Source organism: Acartia tonsa, chromosome 10, assembly GCF_053477335.1.
Source record: "Acartia tonsa isolate MP-2025a chromosome 10, ASM5347733v1, whole genome shotgun sequence".
In the NCBI taxonomy this organism is placed as follows: Eukaryota; Metazoa; Arthropoda; class Copepoda; order Calanoida; family Acartiidae; genus Acartia; species Acartia tonsa.
Genome location: NC_137269.1, coordinates 41656164 through 41680873, shown reverse-complemented (window position 1 = coordinate 41680873; position 24710 = coordinate 41656164). Strand labels below are relative to the sequence as shown.

The following is a 24710-nucleotide window of genomic DNA, read 5'->3' as shown; positions in this document are numbered from 1 at the left end:
AAGGTTTTGGGTTCGAATCTGAACCAAACAGCATCATACTAGAGACGTTAAAAATTATAACAACAGCCGCTATGTTAGGCACGTGATGCCAGTAGCCACTTACTACCATGCAAAGGTAGGATTTCCAGACAATGGTCGTGCAATCAAAGGGTTGGTTATCTGTTGGTGTTGCCTTACACAATACCCAGGGTGTTTGTTCAGAAAAAGAATAATTGGCCCCTTGGGTAATATCCAGCTTATACCAATATCGAAATTAATTCGTGAAAAAATCACGAAACATATACGTGTGTCATCATTTGGTATGTACAACAATTTTTCGGACATTGTCTCATCCCTTTAGATACTTTTCAACTTATTTGTTAGTTTAAAGGGGTTAGAATGAGGCCCTAAAGCCTTGATTTTTCATAATTTAAAAAAAAACTTGCCTATTTAATCAAAAGTTGTTGGACTTTATCGTTCTTGGTTACTACATAGAAAGGATAATAAGAGAATGATCACAGTTAATTAAATATATTTGATGGATCTTTTATACTGTATTAAGTTTTGTGATAGTAAGTTGAGAAGTAAGCTATTGTAATTATATAGATAATACTATATATATTTACTAGCGGTTGCGCCCCTAACATAAAGGAGCTTCGAATTGAAGGGGATATGAAGATAGGAAGGGGCAGAAAACTAACATAAACCGATAGTATGTTAAAATAAATAAAAAAATGCCTAAAACCAATTGTAAAGCTTTCCTCAAAAGGAGTATTTACCGAAATCATTAGCTTCAGACAAAAAAAAACTTATTTCCTTAAATAATAGGATTAATATATAAATAATAATTGATTTCTGACAGGGGTAAGTGGGTTTAACTAGTCATATTTGTTTCCTAAATAATATATTTAAATATTTTAATTAACCTAATTTGAAATAATCAAGATTTATGCTATTTTATAACTTAAGATAATTTAGGTAACTTTTACATCAACAAATAAATCATTTAAATAATTTGTTTTAACACTTATTTTATTTGAGGAATAATAAAATTCTTATATCCTTTGCAATAGTTAAGTTTTATATGAATCCTACACAGGATTTTAACTACTTTTCTATCTAAAATTAAGATATACCTAGAAACAAGTGGAACAGCGTCTACTACTATTACATCTAGCGAAATTAGTTTATTCATGAGACCTATAAAAGTTAAATAATTTCCAGTTTTTACAACTTATTATTGAAAGGTTTTAGAATTTAAATCCTTATAATAAAGTAGCAGGATCCTTGTGTGTGTGTCTGTGTTTGTGTCTATTTTTAATGAAGGATCTCGCTTACCACTGAACCGATATGGTTCTTTTACAGGGTAGCTTTTCATAGGTCCTGGGAAATTTTCAAACTATTTAGCCCCCCACCCAAAAAATGTATTTTTTTAAACTAAAATTTAAAATGGAATAAAGTTGGTCGGAATCCGACCTCCCCCCCCCAAAAAAAAAATCTCCACCAATAAAAAATTGTGTTATCTAGGTCTCTAGGTGCGTAGCCGCTAGTTTTATATAAAAACCTAATATATAAAGTAGTAAGCTCTTTTTTGTCTGTAGCGAAGAATCTCGATAACCGCTGAACCGATATGTTCCTCCTTTATAGTAAAGCTTCTTATAGGTCTCGGGATGGTTTTAGGCTATATTTTTTTTATAAAACGTCCGGGTAGGTATGGATTTGGGCTATTTTTCTGCCCTTCTATATTTCTTCGATATAGAGCACCTAGATACTAGGGCGCAGCCGCTAGTTTTATATAAAATATTAATTTAAAACGACTTACCACTTGGGTCCCCCATTTAGGATCCTTCACTCTTACAAGATCAAACTCAAATTGTAAATCTTCAGCAAACTAAAAATAAAAACAAGAAATGTCATAGTAAGAATAAATTAGAAAACCCAGGGATCAACAGGAATAAGAAAATGGCCTATAAATTGATGTACATCCCCAATGTTAACGCACAAAGTTACCCCTTCTGTAGATCACAAATAGTGGTTGACATGTTTGGATAATAAACTTAATGAACCAAATCCAATTCATTATCAAATTTTAAAAAATCCCTTAAGTTGTTAAGCCAACGAATAATAAAACGTTATTGTGAAACTTTGGGGACTAGTGTAAAAAAAAGTTCAATGTCCCCTCTCTCTCTCTGTAAAAAAAAACTTTTATGGATTTAATTGACTAAGTAGTTTTCTAGATATAAATGAGCAGCCTTTACTACAGTTATTTATAAACTATGTTTACAAAATTATCAAATTAATTACATTATTGGCTATTAAATCTACAATATTATACGTAGCGCAACTACTCTATACAGAACAAGTCAGTTAGACTGTCTGTCAATAAAAAACACAAGAAATTAAAATTTTAAAATCAGAAAAGAGATGACTAACAGGGAGGGAGGGGAGAGTGGGCTGTTTATTACACTAGTCCCCAAAGGACCACTTTTTAACTAAATAAGTTCTTTTATAGGGACACTTATCATGGGTCCCTGGATGGTGTTAGGCTTTCTTTAATTTTAGATATAATCCTTGGGATGGTTTTAGGCTATTCTTTTTAATACAGAGCCCCCTAGATTTTTTTTATTTCTGAACGTAATCGTTCTTGATATATTAAATATTTAAAAGAGTTTTGATAATTCAGCATTCTTCTGAGAAGAAAGGAATTTTTCAAAACAAATTGCCTCGTAAATTTATAGAAAATTGCTACAGAATAGTTTAAAATATATATTATATACATAAAATATACATATTTAAAGTGAAACCAGGGATAGTTATTTTTATGAAAACAGAGGAAAATACTTATAATACAAAGGAGAACGATGTCTGTCTGTTTGTTTGTCTTTTTGTTTGTCTGTTTGTTTGTCTGTTTGTTTGTTTGTAGCGAAGGATCTCACTAACCGCTGAACTGACCGGGTTCTCCTTTACAGGGTAGCTTCTCATAGGTCCCGGGAAGATTTTTAACTATTTTCTTGGGGGGGGGGGGGGGATGGGACACCCTTAACCCCCAAAAAAATGAAAAATACCCCCTCAATTTTTTTTTTCTTTTTAAAACTAAAATTAAAAGGGGTCGACTACCCTTTCCCCCAAAAAATCCCCCCCCCCAATTTTTTTTAAATTTTGCTTTTTATATTTTTCTTTTAAATCTAGAATACAAAAAATTTGTTTGATCAATCCTCTTGGGGCAAAGCCCCTAGTGGCTAGGGGCGAAGCCGCTAGTATAATAAATAAAAACTGTGTTAGAACGATGGTACGAAGATCATTATAGTGCCTATAAAAAATGTCGTCATACAATACAAATAACCAATTAAAGACCAATACACAGACTAACCAATGGTAGGTCAGTATACATTTAATTGACCAATGCAATGGTAGGCCAGTATGACGTAATTTATAAAAAGTACATAGATAGCAAATAATGTAAAGTAGATGTAGAGTTATAAAACAGTTATAATGCCTTGACTTTAAAAAACTGATATTACATTACTATTATAATGAATATAGTATACGTGAATATAATGACAATTTTCGTTAATATAGGTTGCTGTTATGGAACTTCATTCATCCCTTAGGAGGGGAGCATATGGGGTAAGAAAGATGGATGTGGGGTATCCTTATTCTAGACACTTGCGAGTACAATTTTATGCAAGTACATGAAAATGAAAGTAATTATATATAGATTCTCTTTATAGAATAAATAAACAATTTGACTAAAACACAGCAATTGTTAAATTTTAATTATCAAACAAATCTTACAATATCTAATTAAACCACAGAAATTTACAAAAGAAAGGTAGGTAGCTTATTTCTGGAAAATATTTTGGCTTTCTTAAAATGGGCTATGGCTGATGACATATTATTGTCAGACTTATTATTTATGTCGACATTTTGACAAACAAATTAAGATTTGCTATTAAAATAATATATTTACCATATAAATATATCAAATTTCAATCATATTTGAAGTTTGAATATTTCTTGAAAAATATTAAATAAATCAAAACTAGGGTGATTTCGTAGTGAAATATTACTGTTTATCAATATTTTGTAAATATTATTTTCCCGTAAATATATTAAAATTTCTTAATATCCCATGTACCCCGGAAGTCCAAACTTCACACCTTTCTGCATATATCCTAACACATAGAAGGGGAATATCTAAATTGAAAATCTGAATATACTAATATATATTAACAGAGGGTAATATCTTGTTACCTTCTCAGATGGTCAACAAATATTAAAAAATATGTTTTAATATTTCAATACCCGCTAAATTAGAATAAGGTTTGGTGAATATATTTTTGATGTATATTCACTAAATCTCGTAAGTACTGAAATAAATATAATCTATTTTTCCTTATTCCGTTCAATTTTGCTTCGACTCTTATACATTTATATTCTGATTATTCAGTTCTGACACTATACAAGTGTTAATGTCTTTTTGTCCTACCGTTTCAGTGCTTTTATGGATGTTGTCATCCTTGTTAATTATGTTTTCGTTGGCTTTAGATCTTAGGGACTTTTATTGAATTTTGATTGGTTTGTTCATTTTGTTCAGTGTCTAAACTTTTCAACCTCTAATTTTATCTACAGATGGGGCAAGACTGTGTCTCATCATTTATCGGCCATTGTATGTTGTCATGTAAGTGTAACTTTTTTCTTTAATTAAGTGTATTTTTTTTGAATGTTTCTTCCAATGATTTTAAAAGTTAGTCATGACTTGACTTGTTGTTTGCCTTTTATTCAATATGAAAAGCCACAGAGACTATGGCTGCCGAACCCTGAATGAAAGAAAAGCTTTTCTAGTATGGCTTTGAAATCAATTAATATCCGCTGCATTTTCCATAATTTTCCACGGATATTAAAATAAAAAAGTTTGCATCCTTTAATACACCAATTTATCAGCCATTGTCTTATCAAAATTAAACTAGGAAACTCAAACGGCTATACTTTATTTATTCCACTCCTTGGGGGGGGGGGGGGGGGCTATAAACATAGATATCATACGTGTCCTGTGACTTTACAAAGCCGGTCCAGGATATCATATTCTTAATGAATTCCGGCGAGGGGGGGGGGGTTGTTTTACAATGATGCATAAATGATGAATTGAAAATATCCTAAATGCCTACACCAATTTATCAGCCATTGTCTTATCAAAATTAAAATAGGAAATTTATTTTCATAATTCTCCTCCTATTCTATCTATTCTTAATGAATTCCCGCGGCTTGGGGGGGGGGAGGGTTTACAATGATGCACCAATAATGAAAATTAGCTCTTTATATAATATACCAAATACTCAAGTTTTTAAAATTTTGTCTTATTTTTCTACATAAATAAAAGTAAATCATTGTGTTTTTTGTTATATTTAAACATTGCTATTCAATATGTTTCTTTTTATTTAAACATTTTTGTACGAACACCGTGGCTGACCCAAAGATCAAATAACAATAAATCATATTATATTTAAATACTTGCACGCACACAAGGGAGTCTTTACTCTTTCTTTAGTAATATAAATGAATAAAGACATCCTACTTTTCTTTTCTTGTGACGTCAATGACTGATTCCTATTACAATCTATATTTTGTATATTCAGTTCAGACACTCTACAAGAGTTAATATTCGTCTGTCCTACCGTTTCAGATCTTTACTTTTATGGATGTTGTCATCCTTGTTAGGTCTTGATATTAATTCAAACTTTCATTTTTAGACTTTATCATTCGCTTATAACATTGTGTTTTGTTGTCCTAAGAATCATTATTTCAAAAACATTATTTCAAATGACTTTCTGGTTTGCTTCCATTGGGCTGTTTATTCTACTAGTTTTATAATAAGGTTTTCTTATTCATTGCTTCAACAACTTTTGCAGAATTGTTGAATTTGATTGGTTGGTTCATTAGGTTGAGTGTCCAAACGTTTCAACCACTTATGGTTAACTACAGACTGTAATTTATGTATCAAAAAAAGGTCATTATGTATTAATTAGTAGTGATCTAAAGGGATAAGACAATGGCCAATAAATTAATGTACATCCTCAATGATGATACACAAAATTATCCCTATTGTAGATTACAATTAGTGGTTAAAACGTTTAGACACTTAACTTAAAGAACTAACCAATCAGAATTAACTTAAAATCCCTAAAGTTGTTGGTTTTTTTTTTTGGGGGGGGGGGAGGTCGCCACTCTACCCCCCTTTGAATTAAATTGGTTAAATTAAAGGTTAAAAAAATTCATATTTCAAATTCCAAGATTCAAATAGATTGAATTAAGAAGGTTTCGTGATTCGCAAAATTCACATTTCATTGATCGATTGATTTGCCAAGGTAAACCCATACCAAGGTAATACCATTTAGAGCGCTCACACTAGTGAGATTTATGTGCTAGTTATATGAATAAAATAAGCTTAAATTGTCTTATATAGCTCTTCGAGCTGGAAAATTACTTGAAAAATGCATATTAGTAAAGCATTAATTGTTTTTTGATAAATAATTCCCAAAAATATTATACTTTTGCCCGTTTTTTTACTTGTTTTTTCACATAACGCAAGCGCGTCGTTAGAACCCCTATATAACAACAAAATTTATGGAAAGAGAGGAATTCGTCGGACGAGGGAGAGCCCGTACCGAGTGAAAGACGACGGAGAAACGAGTGCGGGGAAAGCTATAACCATCGCAACCGCGAGTTGACGCGCCATCGCGGTCACGCTTATCACTATATAAGAAAGAATTTTTATTATGGATAAATAAATAAGAAATTAGCTGTACTAAATAAGTTTATTTCATAATATTCATACACAATTGAAAATAGAAATGCATTGCCATTATGATTCTTTAATTATACGTTTATTTTCAATTTTATTTCTTCATAATTTATTGATAATATTATTAAAGTTAAACAATATAGATGTATTAAAAATAAAATATGTACAAGAAGAATGATTGATCTCAAAGCAAACGGCTCATGGCTTAGCAGCTTACAAAAAATCTTTGACGTTTGATTTGGGAACAAGGTTATTGTATCCGAGGAACATCAGTTCCTTAACCATTTGGGCCTTGAGGTTATACCTCCTTTTGCTGAAAAGCAATTTGAGATGGGAAAATATTCTTTCCACTCTCGAATTGCTGACCGGCAGAAGGATAAGGTTCCCCAATAGCTCCCTAATTTCGGCTGGATACTGGTCCTCTTCCAATAAGTTTTTCACAGTACCATGGATTAGATCCATGGTTGCGGATCTTGAACCTTTCTTCTTATCTCCTTTGGTGGATTTTCTGTAGAAATCGACAAGGTTTGTGGCGTTTTGATTGCGCCATTTCTCCAGACCTGTGTACATGGCTGTCCTCAGAAGTTTGACTTGTTCTTCTTTGCTTTTCTTCTTCTTTGGTTTTATCTTCTTATTTTGTTGTTCTTCTTGATATTTTTGCTTTTTTTCCTCAAAAAAAACAGCGAAAACATCGGGTTCTGAATCTTCGTCATTGTTTGTTGTTGCAGCACTGCTTGGAGCCTCCTCCTCCTCCTCGTCCTCGATGCTGGTAGTATCTCCTCCATTCTCCTGGTCAGTCTCGTCCTCGTCCTCGGTCTCGCTACATTTAGCCAACTGGATACGAATAACGCGCTCGCCGATTAACTTGGACAATTCATAGCCATCATCCAGGATCTCTTTGGCAAATTTCTCATCAACTAGCTGGCTGGGCATTTTCTTTTCCTGTAAAAATTTATTCTTTAAATTTTAATATCTATCTCATGATTTTAAGAAAGCTTATAAAACTTAGTCTCAATTTCGAACCTGTTACCTAGTATTAGTGTTCACTTTTAGCGGCAGCCGCCAGAAGTAAATGCCTGCTTCTCATTGGTTACTTTTTATTTTTTTTCTGACGTCATATATTCTTTTAAATTTTGATATAATATCTGTTGTAGGATGACGATTATTTGTAGCTATTTGATATGTTTTTTATTCTTATTCCTTATCATAGAAAATCAAAAATGATAAAATGAAAATTATTTGTAGCTATTTGATATGTTTTTTATTCTTATTCCTTATCATAGAAAATCAAAAATGATAAAATGAAAATCCATTAAATATCTCATTTTAAGAAAGCCTAAAACTTACGCCGTCGCCTACGATCATCTCCAGGTACGTCTTGCTGTAGGGGTGCAGAAACAACAGCGCTTTCCAACCTTGAGAATTCAGCATTTTTGTTACACGTCCTTTCAGTTTGTCATACATTGTGACAGCAAACCTGCAAAAATATAAATAAAATAAAATAGCTTTTTTTATATGTTTTTTTTTTATATTCCTCCCCTCCCTATAATACTTTTCTACATTTTATTTGTTATATCTTTAGTATGGCGCATTTTTTGCAACTAAAAAAATTAAAAACCAACCTGTTATTCTCTTTACCCAGTTTAGCCAGATTTGAAAGAACAGTTTCTAGATTAGCAAACATGCTAGGTACGGTTGCTTCCAGGGATTGTGCAGATTTAGTGATTGGACCATCAATTTTCACCAGGACAGCTTTGATATCTGCTAACAGACCAATCTGTTCTTGAGTAGGCCATGTAATATTGACTAAACATAAAAAAAATACTTGAAAAGAAATAGTATTACAAATTTGTATCACCACATAAAAAAAAAATACTTCAACTCAACTATTGTCTATTTATATTTTTGTGTTACCAAACCAAATAAAAAATTACAAATGTGTATTGTGAGTAATATATGTATACCTTTTTGATCAATCAGTGATTGTTTTACAGCTTTCAGCAAGTCCTCATTCTCCAAGAGTTCGAAGAAACGGATCAACATGTTCACAATGGAACTCCATCTTGTATCACATGGCTTCACTAGTCTAAAAAAAAGATATATTTTAAAAGTTAATAATGGCTTCTCATTGGTTAATTGTAAATGTTTTCTTTGAATTTAAAAAAAAAATAATTGTTGAAACTGGCTTCTCATTGGTTAAAAAATAACACTTACATTCGTTGTTTGAATCGTTTGTAGATCTTTCTTAAGCGCTTATTATTGCGCAGTTTCCCATTTAATGTTGTCACATATTTCAGCGTATCTCTGTAATCCACGTTTTCCTAAATACAAAATCAATCAACCCTTCAAAACCCTTACTATTTTCAAAACCATTACTATTAATAACTATTAATAAAGGCAAATACAAACAAATAGTTATTACATTACCTTTGTCTTTTCCAAGGAATCTTCAACAGCCAGATCCGACTGATGGTTCAAACAGGGAAGTTCAACCATAACTCCATGGTTTCTTGCACTTTGAAGTGCAACTTTTCTTGCGGCTTCAATACCTGACATAACAAAAAGACATATTATTGAAATATAAATTGTAATTAATATATCAATAATTAAAATTTTTTGTTTTAAATGTGATGACAATGTGACATGTCAATATCATAATCTTACCATCAGTTCTTTCTTTGGCAGCTTCAAAAGTGTTCTTGTAGAATGATAGAACATCTTCTTCTTGCTCAGACTCAGCACTAGTATTATCTTCGTCTCCTGACTCGTCCAAACTTGACAAGAGAGCACCATTTTTTACCAGGAATTCCAATTCGTCTCTGGACAATCCATGCTCCTTGTTCAGCAGTTCCATGAACTAATAAAAAAAATAAAAATTAAAAATTGTTGATTATTATTAGTTTTATAAATACTACTTTTTAAATAAATTTAAAATATTAAACTTTGATAAAAATTGGGTGAATTTGAAAGTTAAAGATTAAAGTTAAGTTAAACTAACCTTGATACAATTCTTTGCACTATCTGTAGTGCATGACAATAACTGCTTGTGGGTAAGGTTGAAAGCGGCCAGAATTTTGTCAACAGCTCTCACGATGGACACGCCAGTGCAATCAGGCTCTGGCATCTAAAATATTCAAAAAATTATATTTATGCTTATAATTTAAATTTAATATTTATAATTGCAATATGAACTTTAAATTATTTGAATGAAATGATAATAATAATAAGGATAAACTCTTTACCTCTTCACAGCTTAATAAAACTTCTCTTGGTTCATTGGTGTTCTTGTCCAAAAACGTTGCTGTAACTGAAAATAAAATAAAATTGTAAGTTCATGTTATTTGTATATATTATATAATATTATAATATTTAAAATAAATGAATGTATACCTGCAAGAAAATCTACGAATACTATCCCAAAATCTATGCTTAGGTGGATAGCTAAAAATAAAATAATCAAATTATTAAGTTTTATAAATAAAAATTCAAATGTCAATGGTTACTAACTCCCCCCCCCCCCCCTACCCCCCGTTCTTAACACATAAATTTCTGATTAAGATTTTACCTGTATCTTTCAACTCATTTTTCAAGATATCGACAAAATTTTTATAACAGTTGGTCACCCAGAGCTTTAATTGTTCGTCTGTGGGGGCTAGTTGTTTGTTTCCGCCTTCAAGGAGCCCGACTTAAAATAAAATAAAATTACAAACATTTTTTTAGCAGCTTAAAAGTTAATTTAATTAAAATAGAATTAGTTTTTTATACTGTAATATAAAAATCAAATTATAAATTTTTTTTAGCAGCTTAAAAGTTAATTTAATTAAAATTTATTTAGTCTTTTCATACTTACCTTTCTTAGCAATTAAATGATCCCAAACAAATAGGTAGGGATCTTTGAGCTGCTTCAATGATATACGGCCATTGGTGAGTTTGTGTATATATGCATGGATACAATCAAGGGCAGTTATACCGCTGATGCAGATATCCTTGGTCTCTAGCTCGTTGCCTGAATGAAAATAGAAATATTACTGTTTGCGATAGCTTTTCATCAATCGTTGAACTCTCTAATTTATTTATCATATTGATTACGGAGGCATATTATATAATACAATTATACAACAAATATGTGTGTTTGCGATAGCTTTTCATCAATCGTTGAACTCTCTAATCTATTTATACGATATATTACATGTAATATATATGTGTACCACTTACGTTTATCGGTATCAAAATACTTCTTGTAGTCTCTCTCGCTGGTGTAGGCCTTGACAGCATTCTTGCAGGCTTTCTCAATGTTTGGATGGTATTTATACCAATGCTTCACGCAGCAACTACAATAAAAAAAGATTAAATTAAAGATTTGTGTATATTTGTATACTATCTAATTATGTATGTTAAACACTTTTGTATATTATCTAATGTTCTCAATTATGTGTATATGTATGTAAATGTTAAAAACTTATATAACTGTTTACCTGATGACATTGCTGTCATCATCCAAGCCTTCATCAAAGCGGGTTTTCCACTTAGGACAATCTGTAAGTAAAATACATATGGATTAATAAATTATACTTTTCATAATTTATTCTAAAGTTAAAACTTAAAAAATTCTACACAACACTTTATTTATCTGAACTCAAATATTGTGTCAATAATACTTACGTAGACATTTCAGATAATTCTGTCCGTCCTCTTTCACTTTTTCGAAGTAACTGAAATAAAAAAAATGTATCAGAGTCAGTCAGGATGTATATTTTTAATTTTTGATTTTGACAAAAATTATAAAAAATTGACTTACTTTCTAATGAACTGTGTGTTTATAATGTGTGATACTTTTTCATCCCATACCAACTGTTCATTGTTGTATCTCCACCTGAAGCATTTCTTTTCCTGTTCGGGAATGTCTGAATATAAAAGAAAATAAAAATATATATATAAAAGTATATTTGCGATAACTTTAATTTAATAGATTCTTCCAATTTGTAATATTTACAAAAAGTCTTGCTTTATTCATTATTGTAATTGCTCCAATAATTCATAATAAACTCTCATTGGCCAGAACAATTAAACTCCTACCTTTCATTTTAATTTTTTCTTCTCCATTTAATTTCTTGCCTTTTTTCTTCTGGACTATGCGCAATATAGTGGTGTTGTTAGGCCGGCCAGGTGGCCTTCCTGCACCTTTATTTTCCTCTGCACTTAATGAACTTTCCTGTAAATACTGCTTGATGATCTGTAACTGTTCAGCTGTTGGTTTTGCCTTCTTAGCAGAGGGTTTCCTTTTATTTTTTTCAGTACTGTCTGTTGGCTGGCCTTCGTCAATTGGGGGTAAGGTTTGTTTATTCTTGCCCTTGCCCTTGCCCTTGCCCTTGCCCTTGCCCTTGGGAGGAGGAGAACACCCCGACGACGATGATGATGAACAATGTAGCGGTGTACTATGATCTGGATACAGAAAAGTATCAATACCTGTGGCCGTAGGGGTAATTGGAATGGGCATAGTCGTCTGTTGGGCGGCGAGGGGTATTTCAGGTAGATCAGGTGGTTGATATACATCTGTTTCTTCAAGTCTGAGGCCCAGGGAACTATCATGCCTATACCGCTTAGTTAAGTGATAATCATATTCATTATTATCACTAGCAGTACCTTGGTAATGGACCTGGTAATCAAGTTCTTCGACACCTGACAGGACAGACACATCCATACTGAAATAAAATAGCTTCAATTTTAATAATAGTTATTGTATAGGAGGGGGAATATTTTAAATCTGATTTTCTAAAGAGTAAAGAAATATTTTTCTTGGGACAACCTCCCCAAAAATAGTTTAAAAAAACCTTCCCAGGACCTATAAGAAGCTTAATTGTGAAGGAGAACAATATCGGTTCAGAGGTTAGCGAGATCCCTCGGCTCCTAGTATTTACCTTGGCTGGCCTTTCTTCCGCTTATTAGTTGTACTTCCTGAAGTTGAAGCCGAAGGTATATGAGTGGCTGTGGAACTAAAATAAAATAATTTAATTATACTACATTTATAATATTATTAGCTAAGTCTATAATCAAGTCTTAAAATGTAAGTATATTCCAACTTTCCAAATTCCAGGTTGTTAAAAAGTACCTTTTTAAAATTCAAATTGCGCGGCTTGTGTTAATAGTAGAAAAATGGTATGCATATCCTTAGAAACGTCATAAGCTCTAGTTTTTTAATATATTTATAATTAGCTAAGAAAAGTAACTCTATGCATATCCTTTGAATCGTCATAAGCTCTAGTTTTTTAATATATTTATAATTAGCTAAGAAAAGTAACTCTATAATCAAGTCTTAAAAATAAAATGTATGTAAGTATATTACTTATTTTTACTCTATGTGTAACGTTCGTATGTCTGTCCATCTGATTTCTTAAGTTAAACAAGTTAAACTTAACTTTATTTATGGAAATATATTTTGTAAGGTTAATAAAAGTTCAGAATGTTTCAACAATATATAAATTCGTAGTATTCCTATAAATGTTATTATCCCTTACTCACTTGTCCCCTTTTATTTAAAACAAACGGGTCATGTGAAGGCAAACCTAACCCAAAATAACCTTTCTAAAGCAACTGTGAAAATACGATGAAATATAAATTTAGAAGAAAAGCTTTGCTTTTAATTGACTTTTAAAGTATTTTTTGAAAGTATTAAAAATTGATTATTTCAACAAATTATGTCCTAAAATGTTTTTCTCACATTTTTCAACGCATATGCATAATTAAGTTTACAAATAAATCATTTCTCTTGAATGACCCGGTATATTATTTCTAAGTTCTAACAATTTCACACTAATATAGATAATATGTAGTATAGCAAGAATGAATAGAAAATATGAATGACAGTGAAAATTTAAAATTTAATAATAAATAAAAATAAAATATTACCTGAATTTATCTGGTGTGTCCAACATATCAACAGCAGATCTGATGTTGTCTTTTCCTTTGAGTAAACCGAGGGATCTGACAGCCTCATGTCTGCTCCCGTCCATGGTTTTGATCAGTTACCTTTTGATTCGAAATGAAACTAAACTAAAAAAAGATATATATTAATTACATTACGTTCAATGGGCGGAGTTTTAAAAAAAGTTAATTACGTTATAAGGACGGTGAAAATGGTTTTATTTTCAATGGGAGGAGTTTCAGTGTCTGTCTACAAACCAAACAAATTTTTATGGTGTTTAAATGGGTGGAGTTGTAGCGGCGGGCGGTAATTTTAACTCCAGTCTCCACCCACCCACATTTCATCACTGTTCGTAGAGTCTATCTATTTTATTTTTATTACATTTAGAAAGCAACTCTATAATCATTACCAGAATTTTCCGTAGATCCATAAAACCGATCCTAGTTATAGAAAAGCTTCGCTACGGGTCTATAGGATAATAGTAAATTAGTAAGTAATAATATTGTAAACCGATCCTAGTTATAGAAAAGCTTCGCTACGGGTCTATAGGATAATAAGTAAATTAGTAAGTAATAATATTGTAAGAAAGCCATAATTTATAAATATAGGCGGGCGGCCCGCGGGGAAAACAATAATAAGATCTCATCTCATATTTCTTACTAAGTTGACCCTTTCCTCCACATTCCCTTCGCCGGCTTCCTTTTAATATGATTCTGGTGACAGGTCATAAAGGCCCCCCCCCCAAAAAAAAAGGGTTGACTTGACGACGATATATATAATAGATAATGATATTCTTCCCTCCCCCAAGATTTTTAGTTCTTTCTTTTTTAAATTTAAATTTTTTAAATCATAAATCATAAAAAAGCTATCCGTTTTAAGATTAATCTGCAAGGGTTAAGCATATAATTAACCTATAATAACCTATATCAGCTTCGCTTTTATGGATATTGTCATCCTTGTTTATAATGATACTTTTTTGTTGCAATAATTATTGCACTTTTGAATATTTTCTTTAAAACCCGTGAATAATACGTAATTAATACTTTTTAGTATGTAGCTACTCAATAATTCACTTTGTCAGTCTGTAACGCTATTGGAGAAATGTAATTTTCTCTGCTGCTATTTAAGATTGCAAGGTGAATTTTTTAGTGAAGATTTCTAAAGCATTTTCGCATGAAATCTATACATTGTTTTTTTAGTACATGCTTCAAAAGATGTAAGTGTTATTAAAAGGTCCGTCCGTATGTCCTTCACAGACGGATAGCTTTTTTCATTAATTTAAGCATGTTAGAATTGTATAACGTATATTTTTAAAACCGCTTTGCCGTAAAAATTTTTAGTTTTTTGCAATATATTATTTACTTTCTGACAAATGTATACGCTACTTATGGATTCCTATAACAATTAGGTACGACTTAGGAAAGCGCAGCATCTCTATAATCGTTACCAGAAAGTCCGTACGTCCATGTTGCTTTTTTAAAAGTTATACTTTAGTATAAGGATATATTAATATAACGTATATTTTTAAAAACGCTTTGCCGTAAAAATTAACAAACACACATCCTGTTACTTTAGTGTAAAGAAATATTAATATTACGTACGGACCTACCTAGTTTTAAAAACGCTTTGCCGTAAAAATAAATTAAAAATAATTATATTCTAGCACACTATATTAATTTTAAAACCGCTTTGCCGTAAAAATTTTTAGTTTTTTGCAATATATTATTTACTTTCTGACAAATGTATACGCTACTTATGGATTCCTATAACAATTAGGTACGACTTAGGAAAGCGCAGCATCTCTATAATCGTTACCAGAAAGTCCGTACGTCCATGTTGCTTTTTTAAAAGTTATACTTTAGTATAAGGATATATTAATATAACGTATATTTTTAAAAACGCTTTGCCGTAAAAATTAACAAACACACATCCTGTTACTTTAGTATAAAGAAATATTAATATTACGTACGGACCTACCTAGTTTTAAAAACGCTTTGCCGTAAAAATAAATTAAAAATAATTATATTCTAGCACACTATATTAATTTTAAAACAATTAAAGACTTAGACTAGTTACAAATACATGATCAAAATACAACATAAAAATTGAAAATAAATACATTAAACATATCAAAATACATACTATTACTATTAAAATCAATCAAATTAAGGATAATTAACATTAAAGGTAACATTGACATCAGACAACACGACAATTGAATTCGAGCCGACATTAAAATTTACGATCGGCCTTTCATTCGCTTGTCTACGTTGTTGTTGTGGCTGTGGTGGAGGCGGTGGAGGCGGGTTTTGAGGCGGGTCTTGGGGCGGTGGAGGTGGTGGAGGAGGCGTGCCTGGACGTGGTGGAGGCGGGTTTGGAGGCGGGACTTGGGGAGGTTGAGGTGGCGGAGGTAAAACTGGACGAGGCGGCAGGGGCGGAACGCCATTAATGTTGTTGTTGGAACCAACAATCAACACTAATTGTCCATTATGGTTCTGCTGCAGTAGGTCAGCCAGGTTTCGTTGGTGGTTTCGTTGCACACCTTAATTTTAATAAATTAAATTAATAATTAATATATACGAAAACGAAACGAACGGACTTTATTTAAACTTTACTACAGTAATATTAATTAAAGTAACTATATGTATATACTTAACAAAAGGTAAATTAAAATAGTTATAAACCTTCCAGGGACAAATAAAAAATCTACCAGTTTATCGGTTAGCGAGATCAGACACACACACACACACACAGACAGACATCCTGTTACTTTTAGTATAACTAAAGAATATATTTTATACCTCGTTGTTGTTCAAAAGCTCCAGCAGCAGGGCGGCGGTTGGCGGCGAGTCTCGGCGATCTTCTTGTTGGAGTATCAGACGTACTAGATTTATTACTTTTTTTTCTGGCCATATTAACAACTTGTTTACACAATGAGTTATAAATACCAATTAAATTAGAAAGTTTAAGTAACAATTAATAAATAATATTATTACGCATTATTAAAAACTAAAACTTAAAAGTATGTTACTAAGAGAAACGAAAGGGAAAACAAAAGAAAGGACTGAGAAAATTTAATTTAATCATTATTCATTTTGTCTTTTGATTTAAATTATTAATTATTATTAATTAAATTACCTTAAGTAACTTCTTAATCTTCAAGTTTGCTGGCGGCTGGGCAATCTCCCTACAATTTAAATTACAAATTTGTATTAAATGTAAAAATGGGTTATTAAAATGTAATTTTTACAGGATATAGAAAAGCTTTGCTTTTAATAAGAGACATTGAAATTTTAATTTGAAATATAGAAAAGCTTTGCTTTTAATAAGAGTGGGTTATTAAAATGAAAAAAATTTATATATCACACCCTTTAAAATAAGTGACCTTGAAGTTGAAACTTGAAAGGTTAATGACCTATATTATACCAATATCTATCCTTTTGCAAAAGCTTTTCTTTAATAACGTATCGTCCGTCTGTCACTAATTTTACTTTCATTTACTTACTTTAACTTACACTGCATTTTAAAAGCAAAGCTTTTCTATAATTTTCTATAATTAGGATCGGTTAATTACTGTAACTTACACTGCATTTTAAAAGCAAAGCTTTTCTATAATTTTCTATAATTAGGGTCGGTTAATTAGAGTCTTCCAAAAAAATTAACTTACAATTTTGCCCTGAATCTTTAAGTGTTAATATCCGCTTTTATGGAAGAAGAAGTTATAAAAAATCCTTGTTAGTTCCAAAATGAGGGGAAGGGGAAGATAACATGACACCTAGGCTTTATAAGTTAACCCCCCCCCCCCAAAAAACAAAATAAAATCCCCTATATGACGATTGATATATATGATTTTGAGTTTTGACCCATCCCCCCCCCCCTTCCCTATTTAAGAAGGGTTGACCAAAATGAGGGTGGGGGAAGGGGAAGATAACATGACACCTAGGCTTTATAAGTTAACCCCCCCCCCCCAAAAAAAAAATAAATCCCCTATATGACGATTGATATATATGATTTTGAGTTTTGACCTCTCCCCCTCCCCCCCCCCCCAAGAAATAACAAAAACATATGGTAATAGATAAAAGTTCCCCTTCTAACTAAGCGAAGCTTTTCTATAATTTGTATAAAAGGGTAAACCGTAAATGGATTAATTAAAATAAAAGATATATGTTGGCGTCGGCTATGAAGGCTTTTGGCCCGTGTTTTACAGACGGACAGAATACTTACTTATAATTTTGATTATACTAAATATACTTATACGTTTATGTTAATGTTTTGCATTAATGGATATTGTCATCCTTGTTAAAAATTTTCCACTCCACACATCCCAAATAACAAGCCGGAAGGTGATAATAGAAAGTTATAGTTATTAAGGAAGATTAATAATTTTAGCAAAAAAATAACACAAGTTCCCAAAGTTTTATAATAGCGTTTTCTTATTCGTTGGCTTAACAACTTTAGAGTTTTATTGAATTTTGATTAGTTGTTTCATTAAATTGAGTGTCCAAACGTTTCAACCGCTAAATCTAATCTACAGAAGGGGTAATTTTGTGTATCATCATTGGGGATAGACATCAATTTATCGCTCATTGTCTTATACCTTTAGCTCCTTGAACTATATCTGTTATCACCCTAGTAAAGCTATTAATCAAGATAATAAAACAAAATAATAATAGCAAATTTAGGATTATGTAATTGTAAATTCAATTGTTTAAGTTTTAACGTTTTTCTATTAGCTTAATGCTTCAAAAGACAACCATACATTGTTCCAAATGGTCTATTTATTATTCATAATTTTAGAGCTTCGCTACTTCGCCACGGATAAAAATCAAAATGTTTAAAATGGACTCACGGACATTCTGGTAATGGTTATAGAGTTGCTAAGCTTTCTGAATTGTACCTAACTACTACAGAAATCATAATGGAAAGTTTAAAATCGATAGGACAATTCTTCTTCATTAATATTCTGCTTATATCAACAAGGATGACAATTATTTCCTAATTTCCATATGTCTTGTCACCTTGTGTTGTTATTCTTGGGGGGGGGGGGGGGGTCATAAATCAAGTTCATATATCGGTGACCGGTCAACCTTTCTTAAATATAGAATTTGTTTCCCTTCGCCTTCAGTATTTTATTTTTTTTGGAGCGAAGCTATTTCATAATTAAGTTTTTTTTATAGACATTTTTCCGTGCATTTTAAATTTGTTTCAATTTTCCCATAATTACTAAAATAAAAGAATAATGTCAGTTGTCTATAATATGATAGGAATAGGATAAATATTTATTCCAATATGGCTTCTAAATTACATATACGGCACAATGCGATAAATATCTATTTCAAACCGTTGGGTCAGTAATTATATAAAAATAAAAACTTGACTTAAAAGTACTCGTTAATAAATAGGATAAATATTTATTCCAATATGGCTTCTAAATTACATATACGGCACAATGCGATAAATATCTATTTCAAACCGTTGGGTCAGTAATTATATAAAAATAAAAACTTGACTTAAAAGTACTCGTTAATAAATAGGATAAATATCTATTCCAATATGGCTTCTAAATTACATTTCATTTCGCTTTTATGGATGTTGTGATCCTTGTTGATATGGGTATGACTATGAATCATAGATTATTTGTGTGTGTGTCCATTCCATTTTAGAGGCGCTACTACAACGGAAATATTATTACTTGGATGCTGCATCATATTTTCATGTATTCTGATAAAGTGAAACTCATAGCTGGCTAAAATAACCATACCCCCCACCCCCCAATCTACCCACTCCCCTTCTACTAGATGAACTAATGAACAATAAACGAGTTCTGTGTTAGCAAGCTAAATTAACTACAAATTTTCTTTCTCAGTATATCCATGTATATATTTCATATTATTTCATTGTTTGTCCATTTTTAAAAACCCGGAAGGCAAGTAGGGATTGAATGGACTGTAAAGTGTAAATTATACTGGTACCCAACGTTTTATAATCACGTTTTCTCATTCGTTTGCTTGGACTTATAAATGTATTATTTTTGACAAAATCATACGTCATTTTTTTTGTAAAATTGTTAAATACAGAATACTGTTTAAAGGACATACCTAACCGTAATTGACGGACATACCGACTCTAATCATAGAAAAGCTCTGCTTTATTAAAAGTAAGGTTTCAAGTTCGACCCCTTGCTCAAATCAAAACCTCAACCTCAACCACGGATAAAAAACAAATATATAATATCGTAACCAACCTGGTAATGGTATGGGGGGAGAAACAAGATTAAATTTGGATTTAATACGATGAAATTATAGTAAATAAATTAGCCGTTAGCGGGTAAATATTTCAAATTGTTCTTAAATTTATACTTTCATCATTCATTGGTAAAAAAAGTTAAAAATTATATTTCAAGTTTTAGAAACCTATTTTTAAGAAAAGTTACATTTGAGACGAATTGATTTCACAAAGTATTCGGTAATGTAGAAAACAAACAAAATTGCTTCAAAGTTACATATTGAAAGTTGGAATATATGAATCTTCAGTGATACTATATTCTCTTTATAACACTTTATGAAGGCTTTTTGGCCAATTATATTATAGATAATAAAACAAAATAATATCAATCATATTTATTTTATATAAAAAAGAAGTATTAAAACAATTTTTATCAGAAGCAGTTTTGGGAAATTCGCATATTTTGCAAATGGAGTATTAGTAGAAAATTAGGATCATGGAAAGAAAAACGAAGTTGCGGGCTTCATCGTACGTTCACAGTAGCTTATGAAGATTAGGTTAGGTTAGGTAAAGTAAATTTTAATGATTACCCGACAGGGTTAGAAAATATGCACCGCTTTTTGCTTCTTATAATTTCGGTATTTTTTAATTAACGTTAAGCTACAAAAAAAGCCAAGAAAGTTCTAGAAAATATGCCAAGGTTCCGTGATTCCTAATCATGCAAATCACATGATATTTAGCTAAAAAATATTTTATATTCTGTCCAGAAGGGTAGTGAGATATTACAGAATTTTAATATTTTATATCCCCTATATTTTGGACTATTTCACACCTCTCGGACAAGGGTCAGTATATACTCGTATATGGAAATATAATAATAAACCCCTTACACCCGATATTATCAGACTTTTTCCCACGGACCCCAAATAAAACGAAAATTAGCCGTTTATTGCCCTAACTTGAACATTTACAGAGTCAAAATAATATTTGAAACTTCACATATGACTGATATCAATAATACAAAGTAGAACAGTTTTTACGTCTGCATATTCTTTAAAAATGTAGAGGGGAGAGGGCCTCTATTCTATCACCCCAAAGGCAAAGCTACACTTTCTACAATAATATGATTAAGCCTATAGTCATACACGTTTACAATAATAAGAGAGGGGACAATGGAATGTTTATTACACTAGTCCCCAAAGTTTTATAATAACGTTTTCTTATTTGTGGACTTAACAGCTTCGAGGACTTTAGTGAGTTTTGCTTAGATGATTTATAGGTTGAGTGTTCAAGCGTTTCAACCACTAATTTTAATCTACATAAGGGGTAATTTTATCAATTTATCGGCAATTGTCTTATCCCTTTAGAACCCTGTAAAAAAATGTTTAGGTATTTGATGAACTTTACAAAAAGTAATTCTATAATTTTCCATGAAATGTACAAATAACTAATTATGAAAACTTTCTCCTCTGCTCGTTAGATCATAATTAATTGGGTTAAATCTTATATTTCCAAGGAAGAAGGCCTTTGGAAATATAATAAACTACATGTGGGTACTTTTATTGATTTTTTGAATCGATACTAACTTTTTATTAAAAACAACCAATAATTTTAATCTGCAAAGAAGGGTATACTGTATCTCGTAATTGGAGGTGTACAACAATTTAATGTCAATTGTCTTATCCCTTTAGATCATATATTATTTATTATAGTTACTGAAAAAGCCTAATATCTTAAAATTCTTTTAATGATAGAACATCGGACTTCCCTTTATTACTTTATAAAGTTGCTGCGCTACTAAATAAAAAACGATGACAAAATCCATAAAAGGAAAGCTTTGAAATGGTAGCACAAACGAACATTAAAACTAAATAAGCAGAGTATAACATATAAGTTTAAACAAAATCTTAAGCAAATTTTTGAAAAACTGCTTGAATACAAGATACTGTCTAAGGACATACTTACATTTCAGGACTTTATTATATAAAAGCTTCGTTTTTATAGGAATCATCATGCAAAGTTTGAAATCTATATACAATTCTAAAGTATAAATTAACGACAAGAGCTCACCATTACGGACGTACGGACGGACCGACCATTATAATAAAAAATATTTGGTTAAAAAAATGAAAGAAAAAAAAAAACATTTGTTGCTTTTCTACAACTCGAAGACAGAAAAGTAAATAAAGTAAATTAAAATGGGCAATCTTATACAGACAATAAAACACAAAAAGGCAATTCTAAATCTTTTATGGACTAGAATTTTCCAGGGATAAAGGAGACATTGGAATGTTTATTACACTAGTCCCCAAAGTTTTATATAAACAATTTCTTATTTGTTGGTTTAACAACTTTGAGGACTTTTGATCATTAAGTTGAGTGTCCAAATGTTTCAATTAATTATTGTATTCTATAGAAGGGGTAATTTTGGTTATGGTAATTACAGGATATGTAGATTACAGGCTAGTGTCCTCTCCCTCATTGCTTGAAAGTCTCTATGTTGAAAGTACAGAAAATTTAAACAATTTTTGGATAATGGAAAAAAACAAAGTAGATCTAAATTAACCTATCAAAAGCTACTGCGAAAATACGACAAAACTCACTAATTCATTTTCTTTCCATAATCCGAGATTTCTTTCCGATATAAAGGGGAATTAAATTTTCGCACCCTGCATCAATGATTGTACAGCAAATGAGAAAATGTGTTTACAAAACTAGTATAATTTACACTCCTATGTCCCCTCCCTCACTGATTGAAAGTGCCAAGGTTGAAACAAATTTCCAGTATGGCTTCCAAATTGTATCCGCTGGATTTAATTGTTCATTTTTATATCCCCGGAAAGCTGTTTATAATACGATGCGATAAATAAGTATTCAAAGGCGTAGCGTAGCAATTGTACAACAAGTTATTGTTACCTTAGCCAGCAAATCAATGCAGAACCCGGAGCAACATTGGAATGAATCTGTTGAATTTATACTTCGGACGTCATCGTGGGTACTAAAAATAAAACAAGGACTATTATTTCCAAAGGAAGTAAATCCGTAGACTAAAGTAACAGGATGTTTGTGTGTTTGTACTGAAGGATCTCGCTAACCGCTGAACCGATCGGGTTCTCCTTAACAGGGTAGATTCTCATAGGTCCCGGGAAGGTTTATAACTATTTTGGGGGAGGGTACCACCACCCTTCCAAGAGAAATCACAATAAAATCGAAAAAATTGAAATATTCCTGCCGCATAGTGTCGCTAGCGTATGAATGTCTCTAAGTAGCGTAGTGGCGCTTCGTAGAGACGTGAATTTAACAGCTGATTGACCATAGACAAATTATTTCTCAAATTAGATATTTAAAATATAAAAAAATTAAATGCCACTAAAGGCCTCTAGGGGCGTAGCCGCTAGTTTTAAATATAACAAAATCAAATTTTGATGAGCTTGTGTCAAAAATATCATTAAAGAAAAAGTTTCCCATTGCTCACCGAACGCAAACCAAAGCGAGAAAAATATAAGTTGAATATGAGACAAAGGCCGATAAATTGATGTATATCCAAATGATTATACACAAAATTACGCCTACTGTAGATGACAATTAGTGATTAAAATGTTTGGACACTAAATTTAATCTTATTCAACAACTTTGGAGACTATTGAATTTTGATTGGTTGGTTTATTAAGTTGAGTGTCAAAACGTTTCAACCACTAACTGTGATCTCCAGAAGGTGTAATTTTTGTAATCATCAGGAGAGGTAATTTTGAGTATTATCATTTTGGATGTACATTGTACATCAATTTATCGGACATTTTTTTATCCCTTTAGATCCCTTAAAAATCTTTTTTTACCTGTTAGTATCAATCTTATGGTCCATACGACATCTTACTCCACGATCTACACTACACTTTCCTAAATTAATATTAGTTATTCATCGCATCGTATTATAGATTGATTTCTGCGGCTACTCCAGCGGATATGAATCGGCTTTGAAGCAATACTAGATTCATAGATTTTTCTTTTTATGATAAAATTCTACATTTTTTAGTATCGAGGCAACTATACAATTCACTTTGTCTGTCCGTTTGTCCATAAGTTTGTCAGAAATGCTATAAGATTTTCTCGGCTACTAATTAAAATAGACAGCTGTTCAATATACCCTGTATCAATGAGCATTAAGTATATAATTTACTTGGTCCGTAGGTCTGTCGATCATGCTTCGAAACACATAAATACTTATTTGATAAATATGTCGTGATTTTTAAACTGCTCTACAATATAACTCACTTTTTTCAGTTTGTTTGTGCTTAATAAAATACTTATGGATGTTGCCATCCTTGTTTAATTCTTATTCTGTGATTATCGTGTCATGGATAGTACAATGGACGATCAGTTAAGCTACAAAATTTCTTATGGGCGAACTTTAGTCATATTGGAGAAAAGAAAGGATTACTATTTTATTGAAGCAGCTTATAGCGCCTATAAAAAATGACGTCATATAATACACAGACTAAATTGCCATTGACATGCCAATACCCATTTTAATTGGCCAATGGTAGGCCAGTATACCGTCATTTTTTATATGCACTACAAGCTGCTTCCATTTAGTTTTAAAACAAAAAATATTTTAAGTAGCGAAGCTACTCTATAATTCGAAATATCTAGATCGATTTCTAGATTTTTAAGTTTTTGTGATTTTCTCAATTCCTTTTCAAGATTGACAGCTAAAATTTTTAGGGATTAAATATGTTCACATTCTACATATTTACACCAAGTTTCATTAAGATTTGCTTGTTG

At 31.4% G+C, this 24710-nt stretch overlaps 4 protein-coding genes across 6 annotated transcripts in view; all 4 read right to left on the bottom strand.

The window, feature by feature from the left end:
- LOC145330069 (glutamate receptor ionotropic, NMDA 2B-like) overlaps nt 1-24710 on the bottom strand; it is a 177149-nt gene that overhangs the window by 69241 nt on the left and 83198 nt on the right. For all 3 annotated transcript variants that reach the window (XM_080174614.1, XM_080174615.1, XM_080174616.1), the window contains exons 20-22: nt 23765-23825; nt 22845-22926; nt 1802-1870 (exon numbers count right to left, since the gene is read on the bottom strand). In XM_080174614.1, the coding sequence (XP_080030740.1) occupies nt 1802-1870; nt 22845-22926; nt 23765-23825 (212 nt within the window). The remainder of the gene's footprint in view (nt 1-1801; nt 1871-22844; nt 22927-23764; nt 23826-24710) is intronic.
- LOC145330360 (uncharacterized) lies at nt 6995-11737 on the bottom strand. The gene is made up of 16 exons (XM_080174996.1): nt 11580-11737; nt 11444-11493; nt 11257-11317; nt 10997-11112; nt 10632-10787; nt 10347-10466; nt 10172-10222; nt 10024-10088; nt 9780-9905; nt 9446-9638; nt 9209-9330; nt 8996-9102; nt 8746-8867; nt 8404-8587; nt 8129-8258; nt 6995-7723 (listed from the first exon to the last, which is right to left on the bottom strand). Exons 9-16 carry the CDS (start codon nt 9903-9905, stop codon nt 6995-6997), a joined length of 1713 nt encoding a protein of 570 aa, XP_080031122.1. The 5' UTR covers nt 10024-10088; nt 10172-10222; nt 10347-10466; nt 10632-10787; nt 10997-11112; nt 11257-11317; nt 11444-11493; nt 11580-11737.
- Nucleotides 11678-13638, bottom strand: LOC145330068 (uncharacterized). Its single transcript, XM_080174613.1, has 2 exons — nt 12700-13638; nt 11678-12483 (listed from the first exon to the last, which is right to left on the bottom strand). The coding sequence occupies exon 2, from the start codon at nt 12480-12482 to the stop codon at nt 11817-11819; it is 666 nt and encodes a 221-aa protein (XP_080030739.1). The 5' UTR covers nt 12483; nt 12700-13638; the 3' UTR covers nt 11678-11816.
- Nucleotides 15796-16616, bottom strand: LOC145330359 (uncharacterized). Its single transcript, XM_080174995.1, has 2 exons — nt 16505-16616; nt 15796-16245 (listed from the first exon to the last, which is right to left on the bottom strand). Exons 1-2 carry the CDS (start codon nt 16614-16616, stop codon nt 15869-15871), a joined length of 489 nt encoding a protein of 162 aa, XP_080031121.1. The 3' UTR covers nt 15796-15868.